The 19,232-nt window shown below is 41.1% G+C and overlaps 1 protein-coding gene and 1 non-coding gene across 2 annotated transcripts in view; one reads left to right on the top strand and one right to left on the bottom strand.

Annotated features, from left to right (window-relative positions):
- The first annotated feature begins 218 nt into the window (after nt 1-218).
- Nucleotides 219-19,232, top strand: part of MRPS9 (mitochondrial ribosomal protein S9) — a 69,302-nt gene continuing 50,288 nt past the window's right edge. Inside the window, exons 1-2 of the mRNA XM_007531943.3 lie at nt 219-396; nt 16,876-17,055. Coding sequence (XP_007532005.1) covers nt 262-396; nt 16,876-17,055 — 315 coding nt within the window. The 5' untranslated portion in view covers nt 219-261. The remainder of the gene's footprint in view (nt 397-16,875; nt 17,056-19,232) is intronic.
- LOC132537932 (small nucleolar RNA SNORD43) lies at nt 18,887-18,950 on the bottom strand. The gene has a single exon (XR_009549337.1). It is a non-coding gene; the product is annotated as a small nucleolar RNA SNORD43 (small nucleolar RNA).

The following is a 19,232-nucleotide window of genomic DNA, read 5'->3' as shown; positions in this document are numbered from 1 at the left end:
AAGGGCTCCCACCACAGCGCATTGAAGGAAGGAGGGCTGGAGAGGGCCCAACTCCAGCCAAGCAAAGATGGGAAAAGGACACGCCCCTCAAACTCCACCTCGACCCGCAGGACACGCCTCCCACACACACCGCCCCGCCAAATCTACCCAAACCCCCCCCCCCCGCGCGCCCGGCACCCAGGCGCCTGCGCAGTCACACACCCCGCCCCTTCACCCATAGGCCCCGCCCCTTGCCCTGCGGCCCAAGCTCCCCCGGCCAACATGGCGGCCTCCAGTGTATCGTGTGGCGCTACCGTTTCCCACCGACTCTTTCTCTGCGGTAGAGTTCTCCTCGCCCCGAGACTAGGCCTATGGAAAGCCGCGACTGCCGAGTTGCAGGCAAGTTTCCGATCCCAGGTAAGATCTGGGAAATATGGAAACGGTGGCGCCGGGATGTGGAGCCGGCACCGCAGGTTTCCCCGGCGTCCTCGGACCCGGACCCTGGAGTCTTGGGTGTTTCGTTTGCGAGAGGAGTGGGCATGGGTTTGTAGCGACCGCTCCGGAGGTTGCACCTGCTGGTCGTGCGTGCGACCACGAGAAGCTCGTACAACACTGGCGTGACATGTCCCGGGAGGGTCTGCAGGGCTCGGGGAGCTCGGGTCGCGTCCTGCCGGCTGGAGGCTTGTGCCGGTGCAGGGATTGGACCTGAGGCCTGGAGATGTGCACGGGCCTGGAAGACTTGATGGAGAAAATCACGCGGTGGAGAAGATCGTGACTTTTCTAGTGCCCTGCAGGGCCGGGGAGGGGGCTCCCAGAAGCAGGTGTCTGGGTCGGGGCCCAGCTCCGGGTGAGCTGAGCAAGGACAGAAGCAAATAAAAGCATCACCAGTGGCAGTACGGTGCCATGCTGTCTCACACAGAAAGTGCCTTTCCATGCACTTTTTTTTTTGTTACTTTTATGTATTCCTTTTTGTTGTTATAATTTTTATTGCTAACTTAATGATGATTAACAAGACTGTAAGATAGCAGGGGTACAATTCCACACAGTTCCCACTACCAGAGTTCCGTGTCCCATCCCCTCCATTGGAAGTTTCCCTATTCTTTATCCTTCTGGGAGTGTGGATCAAAGATCTTACGAAGTGCAGAAAGTGGGAAGTCTAGCTTCTGTAACTGCTTCTCTGCTGGACATGGGCATTGGCAGGTGGATCCATACTCCCAACCTGTTTTTGTCTTTCTCTAGTGGGGTAGGACTCCGCAGAGGTGAGGTTCCAGGACACATTGGTGAGGTCAGTCTGCCCAGGAAGTCAGGTTGGCGTCAAGGTAATATCTACAACTTGGTGTCTGCAAGGCACTTTTTTTTTTTTTAATTCTTTGCAGTTTCCCAGCAAGCTCTGCAGTTGGAGACCAGAACTGGTCTGTTTTATTTTGTGCCATACCACCAACCCCCAGAGCAGGAAGCAAAGATTCTCGCGTCAAATCTGAGTTGAGAATAATGTGTTCTGTAACATAGTCTCTCAGAAGGATAAGAAGAAAATAAAATGAGTTTAACTTGGAATATAATTGTGTTTTAAACATCTATGGTACATCCAAGTTCAGATTTCCAAGAGTAGCCCATAGATAAGCAGTTAGTTGGAAAAGGGACTGGTATACAAGACAGATTATTTTTGTAGATGGTCATTGAGACCTTGAAAGTGAATGATATTATCTAGGAAGGATACACTGGATAAAAAATAAGCAGAGATAGAGAGCCCCCAAAGGACACTCCCAAGAAAGTAAGAATAACCTGCCGGAGAAGTAGAGGGTAAACAGCGTGGTGTCATGGAAAACAAGGACATTTTAACAAGAAAATGTGATCTCAAGCATGTCAGATATTGTAAAGAAATCAAACACAGTGATCTGAAAACAAACTTTAAAAAGGAAATGCTGATTTTCCTCTTTCTTTAGCCTAAATCAGTCAGTCCATCCATTCATTTACTCATCAGACATGCTACTATTACGATTATTTCTAGTTGGGAAACATGCTGGAAGTTTTAACTTTTTCTTTTTTTTTTTTTAAACTATATTTTATTTTTTTATTGGATAGAGACAGCCAGAAATAGAAAGGGAAGGGGGCGATAGAGACAGAGAGACAACTGCAGCCCTGCTTCACCACTTGCAAAGCATTCTCCCTGCAGGTGGAAACCGGGGGCTCGAACCTAGGTCCTTGCACATTGTAACATGTGCTCAACTAGGTGTGCCACCACCTGGCCTCAAGTTTTAATTTCCTCATGTATTCCTTTTTGAGTGTACCTGCTATATATATATATATATATATATATTATAATTATCTGTAAAAGAGGCTGTAGCCTACAGAATGCCTTGTGTGTTTTGCAAGCAGGGGGTTTGCTAACTTTCCCTCCTAGAACTGTTCAACTTGTGTATCCTATTGTTTTTCTCTGTTTCTTCATTTGCTTTATTGGGTAGAGACAGAAATTGAGAGAATAATGAGATATAGAGAGACACCGGTATCACTGCTTCAAAGCTTGTAGAACTTTCCCTCTGTAGATGGGAACTGGAGCCTTGAACCTGAGTCCTTGTGCATTTTAACATGTATGCTCTATCAGATGTGCCACTGCCTGGCCCCTCTGTTTCTTTTAATCAAATACAAATGCATCTGCACACTTAAAAATACATCCTATTTTACTTTCTGCCTATCTAACTTACATATACATAGTAGAAATCTTTCCTAGTCCAGGCAGAGGTAGATAGCATAAATGCAAAGAGACACTCATGCCTGAGGCTCCAAAGTCTCAGGTTCAATGCCCTGCACCATGGTAAACCAGAGCTAAGCAGTGCTGGGGGGCGGGGGAGGATCTTTCAAACTCTCCTATTTGACTAATTGCTATGACTAATTGCTATATATTCTGTGGTATATGAATGTATAGAAGCTGACCTAACAATTGATGGGCATTTGCTTTGCTTCCATTTTATCCCACTGATTCTTAATGATTCCCAATATGTGGCTAAGCAAAAGTATAGCAGTGTGTGTGTGGTCTTGCTTGTATCAAATAACTGGATTGTTAAAAGTCAAGATGCATTTTTGCATAGAACAACACAGAGAAATGCATCATGGCTTTTCTGACAACTCGGTATTAATGTTTTCACATCCATCCCGCATGTTTCTTAAAGTAACTTGTTTTTTTCATTTTTTAAAATATATGATTAATAGTATGTTGCAAGATTGTAAGATTACAGGATACATTTCTATACCTCACCCACCACCAAAGTTCTGAGTCTTCACCCTCCCACCTCCCAAAGATAACAGATAGGCACCATAGTTCTCACAAAGTCTTAGGAACGGTTCTCTTCCTTTTCTTTTCTTTTCTTTCCTTCTTTCTCTCATTTTTATTTTACAAGTTCAAGTATTTTAGTTGTTAAATGCCACATATGAGTGAAACGATCTGGTAGATTTTTTTTTTTTTAAGATTTTTATTTATTTATTCATAAGAAAGATAGGATAGAGAGAAAGAACCAGATATCATTCTGGTACATGTGCTGCTGGGGATTGAACTCAGGACCTCACATTTGAGAGTCCAGTGCTACTGCACCACCTCCCAAACCACATGGTAGATGTCTTTTATCTCTTTACTTGTTTGCTAGACATAATCACCTCCAGTTCTATCCATTTTGTCCCAAACGACACGGTATTGTCTTTTTTTTATAAAGCAACAAAATTTTTAAAACTCTTGAGTGGCTAAGATCTGTGGTTTTGTTTGTTACTAATTTGGATTATAAATTCATTTCTTGAAATGAAGCTTTGAAATTTCTTTAGAGTTTAAGGACTAATGAAAGAAGACAGCAGGGCAAGTAGAGTATCTCATACAGGATAATTTTAGAGTCTGTCTGTATGTTCAAGTCTGTACTTGGAGGTGATATAAGCAGTAGTTGTTACTGTAGGCCATAGTCAGAAAAGTTTGAGAAGCAAGGGGCCAGACAGTGGCACACCTCGTTAAGTGCACACATTATAATGTGCAAGGACTTGCGTTCAAGCCCCTGGTTCCCACCTGCAGGGGCAAGCTGCACGAGTGGTGAAGTAGGCTGCTGAAAGTCTATCTGTTTCTCTCTCATTTAACTTTTTTTTTTTTTGCCTCCAGGGTTATTGCTGGGGCTCAGTGCCTGCGTGGTGAATCAGTGGCTATTTATTTCCCCTTTCGTTGCCCTTTGATGTTTTAGCCTTGTTGTTATTATTGTTGTTGATGGAGTTGTTGGACTGGACAGAGAGAAATCGAGAGAGGAGGGGATATAGAGAGGGGGAGAAAAAGACCTGCTCCACCACCTGTGAATCAATCGACTCCCCTGCAGGTGGGGAGCTGGGGGCTCCAACCGGGATCCTTCCACCGGTCCTTGCATTTTGCACAACGTGTGCTTAACTCTTTTAACTTTTTTAAAACGGAGTTTTCTTTAAGAAAAAGAAAAGAAAAAAATTATTTATTGGATAGAGACAACCAGAAATTGAGAGAGAAGGGGTTGATGGTGAGGGAGAGAGACACCTGTAACACTGCTTCACCACTCGCAAATCTCTCCCCCTGCAGGTGGGGACCAAGGGCTTAGCTCAAACCTGGGTTCTTTCGCATTTTAACGTGTGCTCAACTAGGTGCACCACCACCCACCCCCTCTTTATCCCTGTCTCCCCCTCCTCTCTCAGATTCTCTGTGTCTATCCAATAATAAATAAAATTCCAAAAGAGAAACATGAATTCAATAAGGAAAAAGACATGAACATTAAGGATCTCCCTACAGAGTACTTTGAAGATTTATAGAGGTAAACAGAAGTCAGCCCAAAAGTACACTGTCTACTTGAGATGAACTGAATAGATAAGGTGATGGTCAAGGGCAGCTTCCCAGAGGAGGTGAGAGTAAAGAGTCTTGAGGAGCAGTTACTAGCTGTCGGGACTGAGTGGTAGAGCACTTTTTTGAATTCACACATTACAGTGCACAAGGACCCAGGTTCAAGCCCTTGTCCCCACCTGCATTGGGGAAGCTTCATGAGTGGTGCAACAGTGCTGCAGATGTCTCATCAACACTGACAAGTCACTTATAAAAGAGTTGTATGAAAATGGTATTTTAGGAAGATATGCTAGGTACAAAGGGATGGCATTGTACAGCATCATAGCAGGCTCTGGCAACAACAAATAATTGGTTATTTTACAGAGTTTTGGTGAGAAACAGGAGTGGAAAATTTGGCAGGGAATAAGATTATGGTCTGTTTTCTTATGGTAGCCTACCTGAATCTGCCTGCCTGCCTCTCTTTTTTCTCCCTTCCTTCCTTCCTTCTTTCCTTCCTTCCTTCCTTTCGCACAAATGAAAATAGCACTGTCATTACTTTAAGCAGTTGACAATAGTGGTACCCATGAATTTTTAAGTCCTCTATCAATATTTTTAATGTTAATATAGATTCTATCATTTATCACTTATATCTAGTAAGAGAATATAGTACATCAATTTCTGTCTTGAAAAATCTAGCTACCTAACATATACATATATATATATAGTTCACTTTTTAAAAATATTTATTTTATTATTTTTATTTTTTACCAGAGCACTGTTGGCTTATGGTGGTGTAGGGGATTGAACCTGGGACTTTGGAGCCTCAGGCATGAGAGTCTGTTTGCATAACCATTATGCTATCTACCCTCTGCCCAAAATATTTATTTATTTATTAATGAGAGGAATAGAAGGAGAGAGAAAAAGGGAGAACCAGATAATACTTGGGTACATGTGCTGCTGGGGATTGAACTCAGGTTTTCATGTATGAGTGTCCAATGCTTTATCCACTGCACCACCTCCTAGACCACTTCACTTTTGTTTCTTAATATATATTGTGTTTACTTATTTTAATAAGGAGGGAGAGACACAGACCAGAATAGCATATGGTGGTACTGGGAATTGAACCTATGACTTTAGAGCCTCAGGCATGAAAATCTCTTACAGAACCATTATGCTGTTCTCCCCTACCCCTTCATTTCGTTTTCAGCCAGGCACTTTCTTTTGTGATTACACTTTCCATTTTTACAACCAACAAGTGAATATGATCTTGTTGCCTTGTACTGCCTGCCAGAGAAGGATTGATGGCATTTGAATCTGTTCTTTTCATCTTTCATATTATGGGCTCCTGAAGGTTACAGTGTCCTGTTTTATCACAGCACACAGTCAATTTACAATGGGGTCATAACAAACTATTGATAAGTTGCTAAATTATTTTTAATACCTTTTTTTATATGTACTTGTTTTGAGGCTAGAGAGATAGCTCACCTGGTAAGTGAGGTACATACCTTGCCACGAGCAGCCCAGGTTTGAGCCCCCACATCACATGGGTTTTGCCACAGCACTAAAGTTGTTGTCACTTCCTTTGAATGGAAAAGTGATCTGGAGTGCTGACAATGCATTTGCAAGGCCCCAAATAAACACTTGCTCTTGTTCCAGATGTATTATACAACAATTAAATGAGTGACGTTTCCTTCCAGATAGAGTGCAGTTTTTTTATAGTAATTTCTTGTTTTTTTAATATTTTATTTATTTATTAGAAATATAGGAGAAGAGAGAGAGAGAACCAGACATCACTCTGGTACGTGTGCTGCCGGGGATTGAACTCAGGACCTCATGCTTGAGAGTCCAATGCTTTATCCACTGCACCACTTCCCGGACCACAAGAGTGCAGTTTTAATGAACTGTGGCCTATTGTACCAAACCCAATGACTCTAAAGGAGGGAGGGAGTAAAAAGGGCTCTGAGGGCCCAGTATTTGAGGACCCAGTGTCCTGTGGTAGAGGGAGATGACAGTTTGGCGGTGGCCAAGGTATGCTGACACTTCCTCTGCAAGATACGAATCTGTACTCTGACCACAGCAGTCTTGTACATCAGGACTTCCCCAATAAAGCAATCTTATTTAAAAAATAATAATAATCTACTTTCTTGCCAGTGGAATAGAAAATCCCTTTGGTAGGAGGAATTTTTCTTTTTTCCCTTTGAGATCTCATCTTGTCCTTGTAAGAATAAAGAAAATTAGTGTGTTCCTCTTTGTTTTAATTATAGAAATACTACAGTAGGTTAAAGTTTGCTTTTTTTTTTCCCTTGGGTATCCGTTTACAGATTGCTTATTTAGACAAAATGTGATGTGATAGTGGATGCTACCACCACCCTTTGCACTTCTTTCTAAAACAGGATAAGTAAACTTTGCGGCACTGTGCTCTGTTGTTGTGATTAGCGTGATGAATGAATTAGTTGTTTATTGCTGCACAACGCATCACCCCTAATGTTAAGCAGCTGAAAACGGCATCCGCTGTTACTGCAGTTTCTGCAGTTTCTGCAGATCAGGATCCCAGGCACAGCTTAGCTAGACCACCTGCCTGCCTGCTCAGGGTCCTCCACAAGGCCACAGTTCAGGTGTTGGCTGTGGCTAAGACCATCTCTAAGTGGGGGGGAGGGAGGGTGGAAATCCAGTTCCTAGCTCACTCAGTGTGGCTAGGATACACCCCCATCCTCGCACGCCGCTGGGAAAACCACCCTCAGATCTCATGTGTGGGGCAGCTTACCACATGGGACTTCAGAGATGCCTGAGTCTTTTTGGAACCTGTCATCTTAGAAGTAAGCATTTTTGTAGTTTGTTTGTTTTTTACCACTGCTCAACTGTGGTTTAGGGTGGTGTGGAATAAATAGTTAACCTGAAACTTTGGAGCCTCAGATGGAAGTCTTTGCATAACAATTATGCTATCTCCCTGGCCACTCCAAGTCCAGGTTTTACTTTGTGTTTTCCCTCTCTGCCCCTATTTCTTAATTTCCAGCTATAAGTGAGATCATTCAGTATTTGCCTTCCTCTTTTTGGCTTAGACATAATGTCTTCACGGTCCATCTAAGATGATGCAAAGGAGATGACTTCATCTGACTTAACAGCTGAGTAGTATTTAACCACTTATCTGACATTGGGCTTCTGGGTTGCTTTCAAGTTTTTGGCTACTACAAATTATGCTGCTATGAGCATAGATGTACATAGATCTCTTCTGATGGGTGTTTTTGTTTCATTTGAGTAAATCCCTAGGAGAGAAATTGCTGGGTAAAAGGGGAGGTCCATTTCTAGTGTTCTGAGAAATATTTCATGATTTCCACAAGGCTTGAACCAGTCTACATTTCTGCCAGCAGTGCAGAAGTGTCTCTTTTCTCCCAGCATTCTCTCCAATGTTTGTTGTTACTGTCCTTTTTAATGTGTCATTAAGTATTCTAACCTACAGTCAACGGTGGGGATTGCTCATTTTCCTAATTGTCCAACAGTTAACATTTTATGGTTGGTTGGTTTTCATCAGATTCCAGCAAGGCTCGCGTGTTTTATTTAACTTGGCAAGTATGTTAAGTCTCTTAGTTTCTTTCTTCTTCTTTCTATTTCTTTTTATTTATTTAAAAAAGGAGACATTAACAAAACCATAGAATAAGAGGGGTACAACTCCACACAGTTCCCACCACCAGATCTCTGTATCCCATCCCCTCCCCTGATAGCTTTCTTACTCTTTATCCCTCTGGGAGTATGGACCCAAGGTTATTGTGGCTCTGGCTTACGATGATGCTAGGGATTAAACCTGGGACTTTGGAGCTTCAGGCATGAGAGTCACTTTGTGTAACTATTATGCTATGTACCCCCACCGTATTTTATATTTTTTATTATTTATTTTTTAAAATAACACAGGATTCTTTTTTTTAAAGATTTTATTTATTTATTAATGAGAAAGATAGGAGGAGAGAGAGAAAGAACCAGATATCACTCTGGTACATGTGCTACTGGGGATTGAACTTGGGACCTCATGCTTGAGAATCCAGTGTTTTATGCATTGCGCCACCTCCCGGACCACGAAGATTGTTTTTATTTTATTTTATTTTATGTTACTTATTTTTCCTTTTGTTGCCCTTGTTTTTTTATTGTTGTAGTTGTTGTTGTTATTGGTGTCATTGTTGTTGGAGAGAAATGGAGAGAGGAGGGGAAGACAGGGGGAGAGAAGATAGACACATGTAGACCTGCATCACCGCTTGTGAAGCGACTCCTCTGCAGGTGGGGAGCCAGGGGCTCGAACCGGGATCCTCACACTGGTCCTTGTGCTTTGTGCCATGTGCGCTTGACCTGCTGTGCTACCACCCGACTCCCTATTATTTATTTTAACAGGACAGAGAAAAATTGAGAGAGATGGGGGTGGGGAAGGAGAGAGACACCTGCAGACCTGCTTCACCACTCGTGAAGCTCCCTCCTGCAGCTAGTGAGCTGGGGCTCAAACCTGGGTCCTTGAGCATGGTATTGAAGAAATGTTTTACAAGACTGTTGTCACAAAGGTACAGTCTCATATCATCCCTAAATTAGTGTCAGCACACCTCACCCGCCACCAGATTGCAGTTTCCCTCCACCACAGGGCAGTGGCCTCTCCAGGCTCTTTCAGCCCCCTTCTCTACCCCTCCCCTCTTTTGAGTCCTTGACTCTGCTGAAATAAACCATGGATTATTAAGATTTCACCCTTAGAAGTGAGCTCACTGGTTTTTGTCCCTTTTCTGTTTGACTTCACATAGCATGATTCCTTCTACTTACTATAAGGTGCTACTGACCAACTTTAGGGCCTCATGCAGACAAGACATGCTTTACCATTTAGCCACCTCTTTAGCCCCAATATTATGTTAATCTTAGTAGCCACTTTAGGAATGCATTGACAATACCATGAGTAATTAGACTGACTGTATTCTAACTGTCGGAGATGCCTTGGAGCCTGTCTACTTCAAGCATAGTCCTGAGGACCCTTATTAGGCTTCTAGAATTTTTTTTTTTTTTTTTTTTTGCTTAGGCAGAGCAAAACTACTTTAAAGATGTCCAGCTGACAAGAGTATAAATCTGTTCAGAAAGGTTACTGTAGTACTTTTTTTTTAACCCTTAAATTGATTCTTTCTAAATAACAGTTTTCTAATCTGACTTCAGTGTTTAGTTTTCCTTTTCCTTAGAGTTTGTTTGTTTTTGTTTTTGCCTTTCTACTCAAGTTAGTTCCATTTTATTCAATGAAATAAAAGGAAACTCCCTGATACTCTCTCAATACCCTCCAAACCAGGGGTAATGCTGGCATTTGGCCAGCTCTGGTTCATCACAGGTCTGTCAGATTATCTTTGGCAACCTGCTTGACTGAAATTGCAGTTCTCTGACCCACTGGCTGTTTGGAAAAAGAAGCAGATCTGTCACATTGCATCTGTAGTATTCCCTAAAAGCCATCTGTAGTATTCCCTAAAAGGCACATTCTGTCTTGGGTTCTCAGCTAGGAATTCTATTTCATGGTGGCAGAATAGATTTTGTCTAGAAAGTCCTGCTCTTTCTGGCTAGGCATCTGGTGGTTTTGCACCCAGCCTCATCTTACCTAATGGATTATACAAATGAATAGTGGACTTCTTTGAATGTAAATAATTTTAAAGATTTCTTAGTATTTTACTTTATCATCATCATTTTTTTTTTTTTAACCAGACCCACTGCACAGCCATATCATATGGTAGTGGTTGGGAAATTGAACCAGGAATCTCTGGGACCTCAGGGATGAATGTGTATTTGCATTATGCTGTTATCCCAGTCCAAGACCTACTGATTTATTGATTTATTTATAGTAGAGGAGATAGAACCAGAAAGAGCACCACTCTGGTGTATGCAAGGCCAGGATCAAACTTGGGATCTGCTGGAGAGTCCAAGGCTCTGTCCAGTGAGTCCCCTCCCTGGCATTCAGACAGGCTACAGTAAACGTTATTGACACTACAGGAAAAAAAGAAACAAACGAGTAAAGATCTTGAAATCATGCAGACAACCTGGGAGGTTACATAGCATGTGGATAAAGTGTTGGATTTGTAAACATAAGGTCTATAGTTTGACCCCTGTCAGAGTGATACTGTGGCTGGCTGGCTGGTGCTCTCTTTCCATCTCTCTCTCTCTCTCTCTCTCTCTCTCTCTCTCTCTCTCAGATAAATAAATAAATAAATAAATAAATTTTTAAGAAAGGAGATAGCATAATGATCATGCTAAGAGACTCATGCCTGAGTTTCCATAGTACCAGGTTCAATCCACCACACCACCATAAACCAGAGCTTATTGGTGCTCTGACAAAATATAAAAAAATAAAATCATAAATTAAAAAAAAATAAATCTTTACTTAAAAATCAAACATAAGGGGGTCGGGTGGTAGGTAGTACAGTAGGTTAAGTGCACATGACAAGAAGTGCAAGGACCGGGGTAAGGATCCTGTTGGAGCCCCAGCGCCCCACCTACGGGGGGGGGGGGTCACTTTACAAGCAGTGAAGTAGGTCTGCAGGTGTATCTTTCTCTTCCCCTCTCTGTCTTCCCCTCCTCTTTCAATTTCTGTCTGTCCTATCCAACAGCAACGATAACAGTAAACAACAGCACCAACAACGATAAACAACAAGGGCAGCAAAAGGGAAAAAATAGCCCCCAGTGGCAGTGGATTCGTAGTGCAGGAACCAAGCCCTAGCAATAACCTTGGAAGCAAAAAAAAAAAAAAGTCAAACAATGCAGTAAAAAAGAGAGAAGCTGTAACACTAAGGGAAGCTGATATGTGGAAGACAAAACAGCAGTTACTATGATTGGAGAAAAGTAAGGTTGAATTAACTGAATGTTTCATTTCTCAGATTCATAGAAGAAATACACTTAAAAATTTAATAAAATGTTTAGAAGTATAGTTACTAGCAAAATAAAAGTAGACTGCATACTGTAAAATTCCCAGATTAAAAAATCAAAAAGGGGAGTCGGGTGGTAGCAGCAGGTTAAGCACAGGTGGCGCGCAAAGCACAAGGACCCGTGTAAGGATCCCAGTTCGAGCCACCTGCAGGGGCTTTGCTTCACAAGCGGTGAAGCAGGTCTGCAGGAGTCTTTCTCTCCCCTTCTCTGTCTTCCCCATCTCTCTCCATTTCTCTGTTCTGTCCCAACAACAATCATGTCAATAACAATAATAACTAAAACAACAAGGACAACAAAAGGGAATAAACATTAAAAAAGGAAAAAGAAAAAGGTTACAGACCATCGAGTAAAAGAGAAAACAGGAAGGAGACACATATGAAAAAAACATATGAAGTTACAACCTTGTTTCCTTGTCCATTTAAGGAAGAATTATTGTATTTGCTAAAGCTCCTTTAAGTGGGATAGCCTTTTGCAATAAAACTCTTAGAAACTCTTAGAGTGGGTCATAGCGGGGGGGGGGGAGTACATATGAAAACCTAAAGTGACCCAAAATGTAAGTAAAATCTACAAGCAGTAATATTCCAGGGAAATATAAACGTGAAGTTGAAAGGGTATAAATACTGTGATCCAACAAAACTAAAATCAAGCTAAAAGCATGCCACGGGAGTGAAACACTTGATAATGCTAAAGGGAGCCTTCAGTTTTTTGTTTTTTTAATATTTGTTTTATTTATTTATTCCCTTTTGTTGCCCTTGTTGTTTTATTGTTGTGGTTATTATTGTTGTCATCATTGTTGGATAAGACAGAGAGAAATGGAGAGAGGAGAGAGAAGACAGAGGGAGAGAGAAAGATAGACATCTGCAGACCTGCATCACCTCTTATGCAGGTGGGGAGCCAGGGCTCGAACCAGGATCTTTAGGCCGGTCCTTGTGCTTTATACCACCTGTGCTTAACCCACAGTGCTCCAGCCCGACAGGGAGCCAGCTGTTTTTAAGAGAGCATGCTCCTGAAACATTGTGCTGAATATACCACTAAAACACAGGGAAAAAAAAGAGGGAATGAAAAATAGGAGGGGGCCAGGCGGTGGCACACCTGGTTGAGCGCTCGTGTTGCAATGCACAAGGACCCAGGTTCAAACCTCCATCCCCACCTGCAAGGGGAAAGCTTTGTGAGTGGTAAAGCAGGGTTGCGGGTGTCTTTTTGTCTCTCTCCCTCTCTGTCTCTCCCTTCCACTCGATTTCTGACTAGAAATCCAATAAATAAATAAAGATAATAATTTTTTTTTTAAAAAAAAAGATAAATGGCAGAAAAATTGTCACAGACATCAACGTGTGTACAGCTTCCCACAGTACAATAGTACTACTATGTGGTGCCAGAGTTTGAACCTGTGGCCCCTTGCATGGTAAGATATGTGCTCTGCTGTGTAAGCCTGTCTTCCGTTCCCTTCATTGATCTTTGCATAGGAATTATTTCGTGTATCAAAATAATCACCCCCTTAAGCTTTGCAGACCATCTCATGTCCTTTTTCCGCAAAGTAGTAACTGTAAGATAAAAGTAGTCTATCCTGCACCCAAACTAAGGACTCTGGGGTATGGGGTTGGTGGGGCAGGGCGAGAATCTGGAGGATTCTGGTGTGTGATGATTGATGGAAAAAACATAAGTTGGGATGAGAGTATTTTGCAGACACCTATCATGAGGAGATGAAAAATTGTATTTATGTGTCAACAACTGTACTACAAACCATTACCTTTCCCAAGCCCCTTCCCCCCAACCCCAGTGACAAAAAGGTGAAAGTAATCTAAAAAACAAACAAGTTGGGTGGGTGGGTGGTGGAGATACCATAGTAGTTATGCAAAAAGAACTTTCATGCTCCAGGCTCCAAAGTCCCAGGTTCAATTGCCCTCACTACCTTAAGCTAGAGCTGTGCAGTGCTCTGATTAAAATTAATTAATTAAAAATAAAATTTAAAAATATATAAGTCGGCTAGTTTCCTGAGAGGTGGCATAGTGATCTTCCAAGAATACAGTCCTAAGTTTTATTTCCAGCACCACAGATGCCAGAATACCTCTCTGACACCTCTCTCAGCCCTTTCTCCCTTTTTCTCCCATCTTTCTCCCCCTTCTCTCTTCCTGTTTATCTTAGAAATAAAATAAATTTTATAAACAATATAAGTAGCCTAACCTTTTCAGCTGTTCTACCTCTGAAGGCCCCAGTACTAAAGCTTTGTTTTTTTCTTTTCTCTTTGTTTTTTTTGCCTCTAGGGTTATTGCTGGGGCTTGGTGCCTGCACTATGAATCCACTGTTTCTGGAGGCTACTTTTTCCCTTTTGTTTCTCTTGTTTATCGTTACTGTTGTTATTTCTGTCATTGTTGGATAGGACAGAGAAATTGAAGAGGAGGTGAAGACAGAGAGGGAGAGAGAAAGATAGACACCTGCAGACCTGCTTCACCACCTGTGAAGCGACCCCCCTGCAGGTGGGGAGCCGGGGGCTCGAACCGGGATCCTTAAGCTGGTCCTTGACCCTCATGCCATGTGTGCTTAACCCGCTGTGCTAATGCCTGGCCCCCTGAAGCTTTCTTCTATGCCATGGGGCCCAGGTTTGAACCTGGGATGCACACATGGCCAAGCAGTGCACTATCCACGTGAGCTATTTCACTGGCCCTCAAGAGCTATTCTGTTTCTTTACATAGTGCCTGCCTTTTCTAATTGTAAAAAGAATGAGGAACACCAGTACCTACCTTTCCGATTGTTGACAGACCTACTGTATCTTTAACTCAGCTCTCCTGTGAGTGTGCCTAGAGCCATTTTAACACTTCTCAAACTTATGCACCAAACTGAGCTCATTGTTTTCTTCTTTAATCTTGGTCTTTGTCTGAAGTCCACTAGTGTAGTGTCTGGGCCATATTCACCTACAGACTCATTTCTCTGAGGACAGTGTGATTGGTCATTATTGGGGTTTGACTCTGTTACAAGTAGATTGTTTTTACCATGAACAGAAATGTTTTGTCATATATTTGACAAAACCAGCAATACAATCATTGTTCAGGAGAATTTCTTTGATTGTATAATGTTACTTTCCCCCTCAGAATCATACCTTTTACCATCATTCTTGGGGTTGAAAAGCATCTTCTCCTCCTCTTCTGTTGCTCAAAGAAGACATGCCATTAAACAGGCAAACCTGGTAAAAGTAAAAGCAGAAGCTGGAGAGTAGATGCAGTGAGGACAGGATCTAAAGACAAGTTGAAAGGGCAGGCGAAATAGACAGCAACTATTGGCCTTGGCTTTACTCGCTGATAATGGCGCTATCTCTAAAGCACATTACAGAGTCTAATTGTTGACTAATAATATAGAGACTCTTCTGTGCACTCATGAGGAAAAGGGAAGTTTGATGGGATTTTTAAATTCTTTAGTACTCATTAAAAAGGGAGCCGGCTGTTTTATCGCTATGTTGATTTGTGAGTGTTTGAAAGCATGCTTTTTACTATTAATTGGGTATTGTGCTTGTCCTGTGCTGTCCTCTTTGTTCTATTCATCTGTAGTGACAAATTTCCTATAGTTACTTGAATCTCAGATCTCAAAAAGGTTGGGAAGGAATGTCAAAGAACTAGCGCTGGTGGGTGGGTGAAAAAGAAAGAAAAGAATTACTCAAATTGCAATGCCTGAAGAGTATTTAGTTGTGGCCAGGATAACAGATTTAAGATTTTGAGAAAAGCCAGTATCAGGAAGCCTTGTTCTTATTAGACCTAGCTACTAAATACATCTGACTGGTTATTTAAAATCATTTTTCTGGTCCTTTAACACATTTTACTGAAGCTGAAATATTAATGATGGGTTGGGGGTGTGGGGGTTCACAGTGTGGAAGAACAAAAGGACCAGCAGTATTGCATGTGATGTGATGACTGAAGGTAAAAGAAAGTGAGAACCCTTATTTCCACAGTTAGCAGACTAAACCCAACTTAACAATAAGGAATCTTGATGTTTAGTAAAGCAGTGTCTTTATCAGCTCAATACAGGGACTGTGGAATAAAGTTTGAAGTTAAACCTATTTTAAGGTGTTTCTTTTATTCACTTGGAAGATAGGGGATTCTCTCCTTCCACATATTTTGTTTTGCTTTTTTTTTTAATTCCCTTTTGTTGCCCTTGTTTTATTGTTGTAGTTATTATTGTTGTTTTTATTGATGTCATCGTTGTTGGATAGGACAGAGAGAAATGGAGAGAGAAGGGAAAGACGGGGAGAGAAAGACAGACACCTGTAGACTTGCTTCACCGCCTGTGAAGTGATTCCCCTGCAGGTGAGGAGCTGGGGGCTTGAACCAGGATCCTTACATCCGTCCTTGAACTTTGCACCACATGCGCTTAAAACTCACTGAGCTACCGCCGGACTCCCTCCTTTTTTTAAAAAAATGAGAGAGAGAGACCAGAAGAGCACTACTCAGCTATACTTACAGAGTTGGGGTAGGGGTGAGGTAGAGTTGAACCTAGAACTTTGGAGCCTGTCCTTTTGCATAACCATTATGCTTTTTCCCCTTCTTTATTTTGAGGCTTGTAAAAGCACACAGTACTCAAAGTACCAATAGTCTTAGGTTACTATTCCCTATTACATGTCCCTTTACTTCTGTTATACTTGCTAATTTCTGTCTTCATATCTACTTTGCACACACATACCCAGTTCTTTTTAAGGGAGTAGTAGCATTTTACTGTACTTCATCACTTACGTCAAATATCATAACTAGCTGACATTGACCAAACAATATCAGATATGGAAGTTCATAGTAGATAAAGAGGTAGCATAGTCCATACTGGACACTTTTGTTTTAGATTTATTGAAATGCCAATTGTTTTTGTAAGCACAGACTTTAAAAACCCAGTTTTGGGAAGGGGGACAATTTCTAACAACATCCCCCTGCCCCGGATGTTTGTTGAAACAAAGCAAGGATAGAAAAGGGGAGGGGGAGATACATGTTTTAGAAGTGTGCACCAGAGAGAGGGTAAGAGAAGGCTCTGGCATTCTTTACCAGCCTTTGACCTTGTTTTTTTAAACATCCCGACAATTATATACAATAATTAAAAATTTTAAAACAGCAGTTGGAATATCCTGTTTTATTTAGAGACAGTGACCAACAAGATCATTGTTTAAACATCTTTCTTGTCTTTCCATATATGTTTTGTACTAGGTATTAAGACTAAGACACACCTCGGCTGTACCAAAAAAGAAAAATGCTGCTTCTCTAAGACGTGAGGCTTACACAATGGATTTTATTAAAAAGCAGATTGAAGAGTTCAACCTAGGAAAGAGACACTTAGCCAACATGATGGGAGAAGATCCAGAAACTTTCACCCAAGAAGACATTGATGTAAGTATCGCTGCTATGTCGGAAAGTAATTGCTGTAGAGCCTTAGATAGTGAAAGCCCTTTCCTTTAGCCTGAGCCCTTGAATTCTGTATAAATTTTAATCAAACTGTCAGAATAAGGAAAACATGCCACTGTACATTTGCAAATCAAAACCATGCTTTCCGGGAAATGCTACTTTGTATGTGAAGCATTATAAAATATAGTGAGCTTTAGATTTTGACTACAAGTGAATATTTGCCTTGATTTGAGGTCTTAGGAGGCACTGAATGCTTACTCTTGACTTGGAAACATTATCCTGTTGTTTAGTTTCAAACATAGCTTTCTTACAAAATGATGAAACAAATGGAAATGGAAATAAAGTCAAGTTGAAGGACTGTCCCACAAATAAACCTATGTCTGGTGTTTTTATTAACTGTATTTTTGTTTTCAAAGTGAAGGCATGTTAAGTGATTGAAGAATTAGTGGTATTATTGAATTATTGCATTCCTGATAAAAGCACTAGTAGTACTTTTTGCTAGGCATCACTGTACAACTAACAGAAGAACTGGAATTTAACGGTTATATGATGGTTGCTCTAATTTTTTAAAAAAGTAAAATGCAATACACCCTAGCATTTTATCTTTTAACTGAAGATAAACACTTTTGTATATATTTAACATGTATGTGTGCTTTGAAGTAGATCACTGTAATCATTTTTATGATTCTAAGCATTTTAGTCAAATTCCCATCTCTTTGTAAACCTTTCCTAATTGTGTACTTTGGTGTGTCCTTAAAATCCCAGGCCAACAGTTTTAACTCAACTAAAAGAATTTCTTCCTCCCCGCCCCCCAAGATTTTATTTATTAATGAGAAAGGAAATCAGAGATCACTCTTAACACATACATCATTGGGACCAAACTAAGAACTTGATATTTGAGAGTCCAAGGCCATAATCTACTCCTGGACCACCTAAAATGACTATCCTTTCTTTCTTTCTTTCTTTCTTTCTCTCTTTTTCTTTCTTTTTTTTTTTTTTTTTGTATATATTTATTTTTTAATTTTTTTCTGTATCTTTTTTTTAACTAGTGATTTAATATTGACTTATAAAATTATAAACAACAGTGGTATAATTTCCCAACTTTCCCACCACCATAGTTCCATGTCTCCATTCCTTCCATGGGAAACTGCAGTAGTTCTCCCAAGATTACAGACTATTACTTCTATAACTGTCCATGTATATATTTTTTTGTCCAGTTTTTCCTTTTTTCTGTTTCTTTTTGAGTTCTGTTTTTACTGACTTAATGATTGACAAGATTGTGGGATAAGAAGGGTACAATTCTATACAGTTCCCACCACCAGAGTTCTGTATCCTACCCCTCCATTGGAAGCTTCCCTATTCTTTTTTTAATCTTTATTTGATAGAGACAGCCAGCCAGAAATCAAGAGGGGAAGGGTAGATAGATAGGGAAAGAGAGACAGACATCTGCAGTACTGCTTTACCACTCACAAAGCTTTCCCCATGGAGGTGGGGACCAGGGACTCAAACATGGGTCCTTGCACATTGTAACATGTGCACTCAACTAGGTGCCCTACTACCGGGCCCCGCTTCCCTATTCTTTATTCCTCTGGGAGTATGGACCCAGTGTCATTGTGGGGGTGCAGAAGGTGGAAGGTCTGGCTTCTGTAATTGCTTCTCCGCTAGATGTGGAGAAACAATCATTTAGTGGTTTGCAGTTCTGTCTGGAGAGAAAAACGTTTTTACAAAGTAAGTATTTAAAGTGAAATATGCAGAGTGCTTAGTTCATTGTTTGAATGTTTTATTAGTTCATTTTTGGCTTTTTTTCCCCCTTGCCCGATCAGAACTTGACAATCAGCACAGAGTCTCTGCCTGCCCATCAAAATTGTTCACCATCTGTGTGACTGTTTTATTTTCATTAATATCTGATTTTTTAAAAATATTTATTTGTTTTTGGATAGAGACAGAGAAATTGAGAAGTGAGGGGGAGATTAAATGGGAAAGAGACACCTACAGCACTGTTTGACCACTTGTGAAGCTTCACCCCTGCAGGTGGGGACCCAGGGCTTGAACCCAGGGCCTTGCACATTGCGATGTATGCACTCAACCAGGTGCGCCACCACCCAGCCCTAAGATTTAATTTCTATAAAGTAGACATGGCCTATAATTTAATTCAGTTACCT

The sequence above is a fragment of the Erinaceus europaeus genome, chromosome 3 (assembly GCF_950295315.1).
Source record: "Erinaceus europaeus chromosome 3, mEriEur2.1, whole genome shotgun sequence".
Lineage (NCBI taxonomy): Eukaryota > Metazoa > Chordata > Mammalia > Eulipotyphla > Erinaceidae > Erinaceus > Erinaceus europaeus.
The sequence above is the reverse complement of the archived record's forward strand: the minus strand, read 5'-3'. Positions and strand labels throughout refer to the sequence as shown.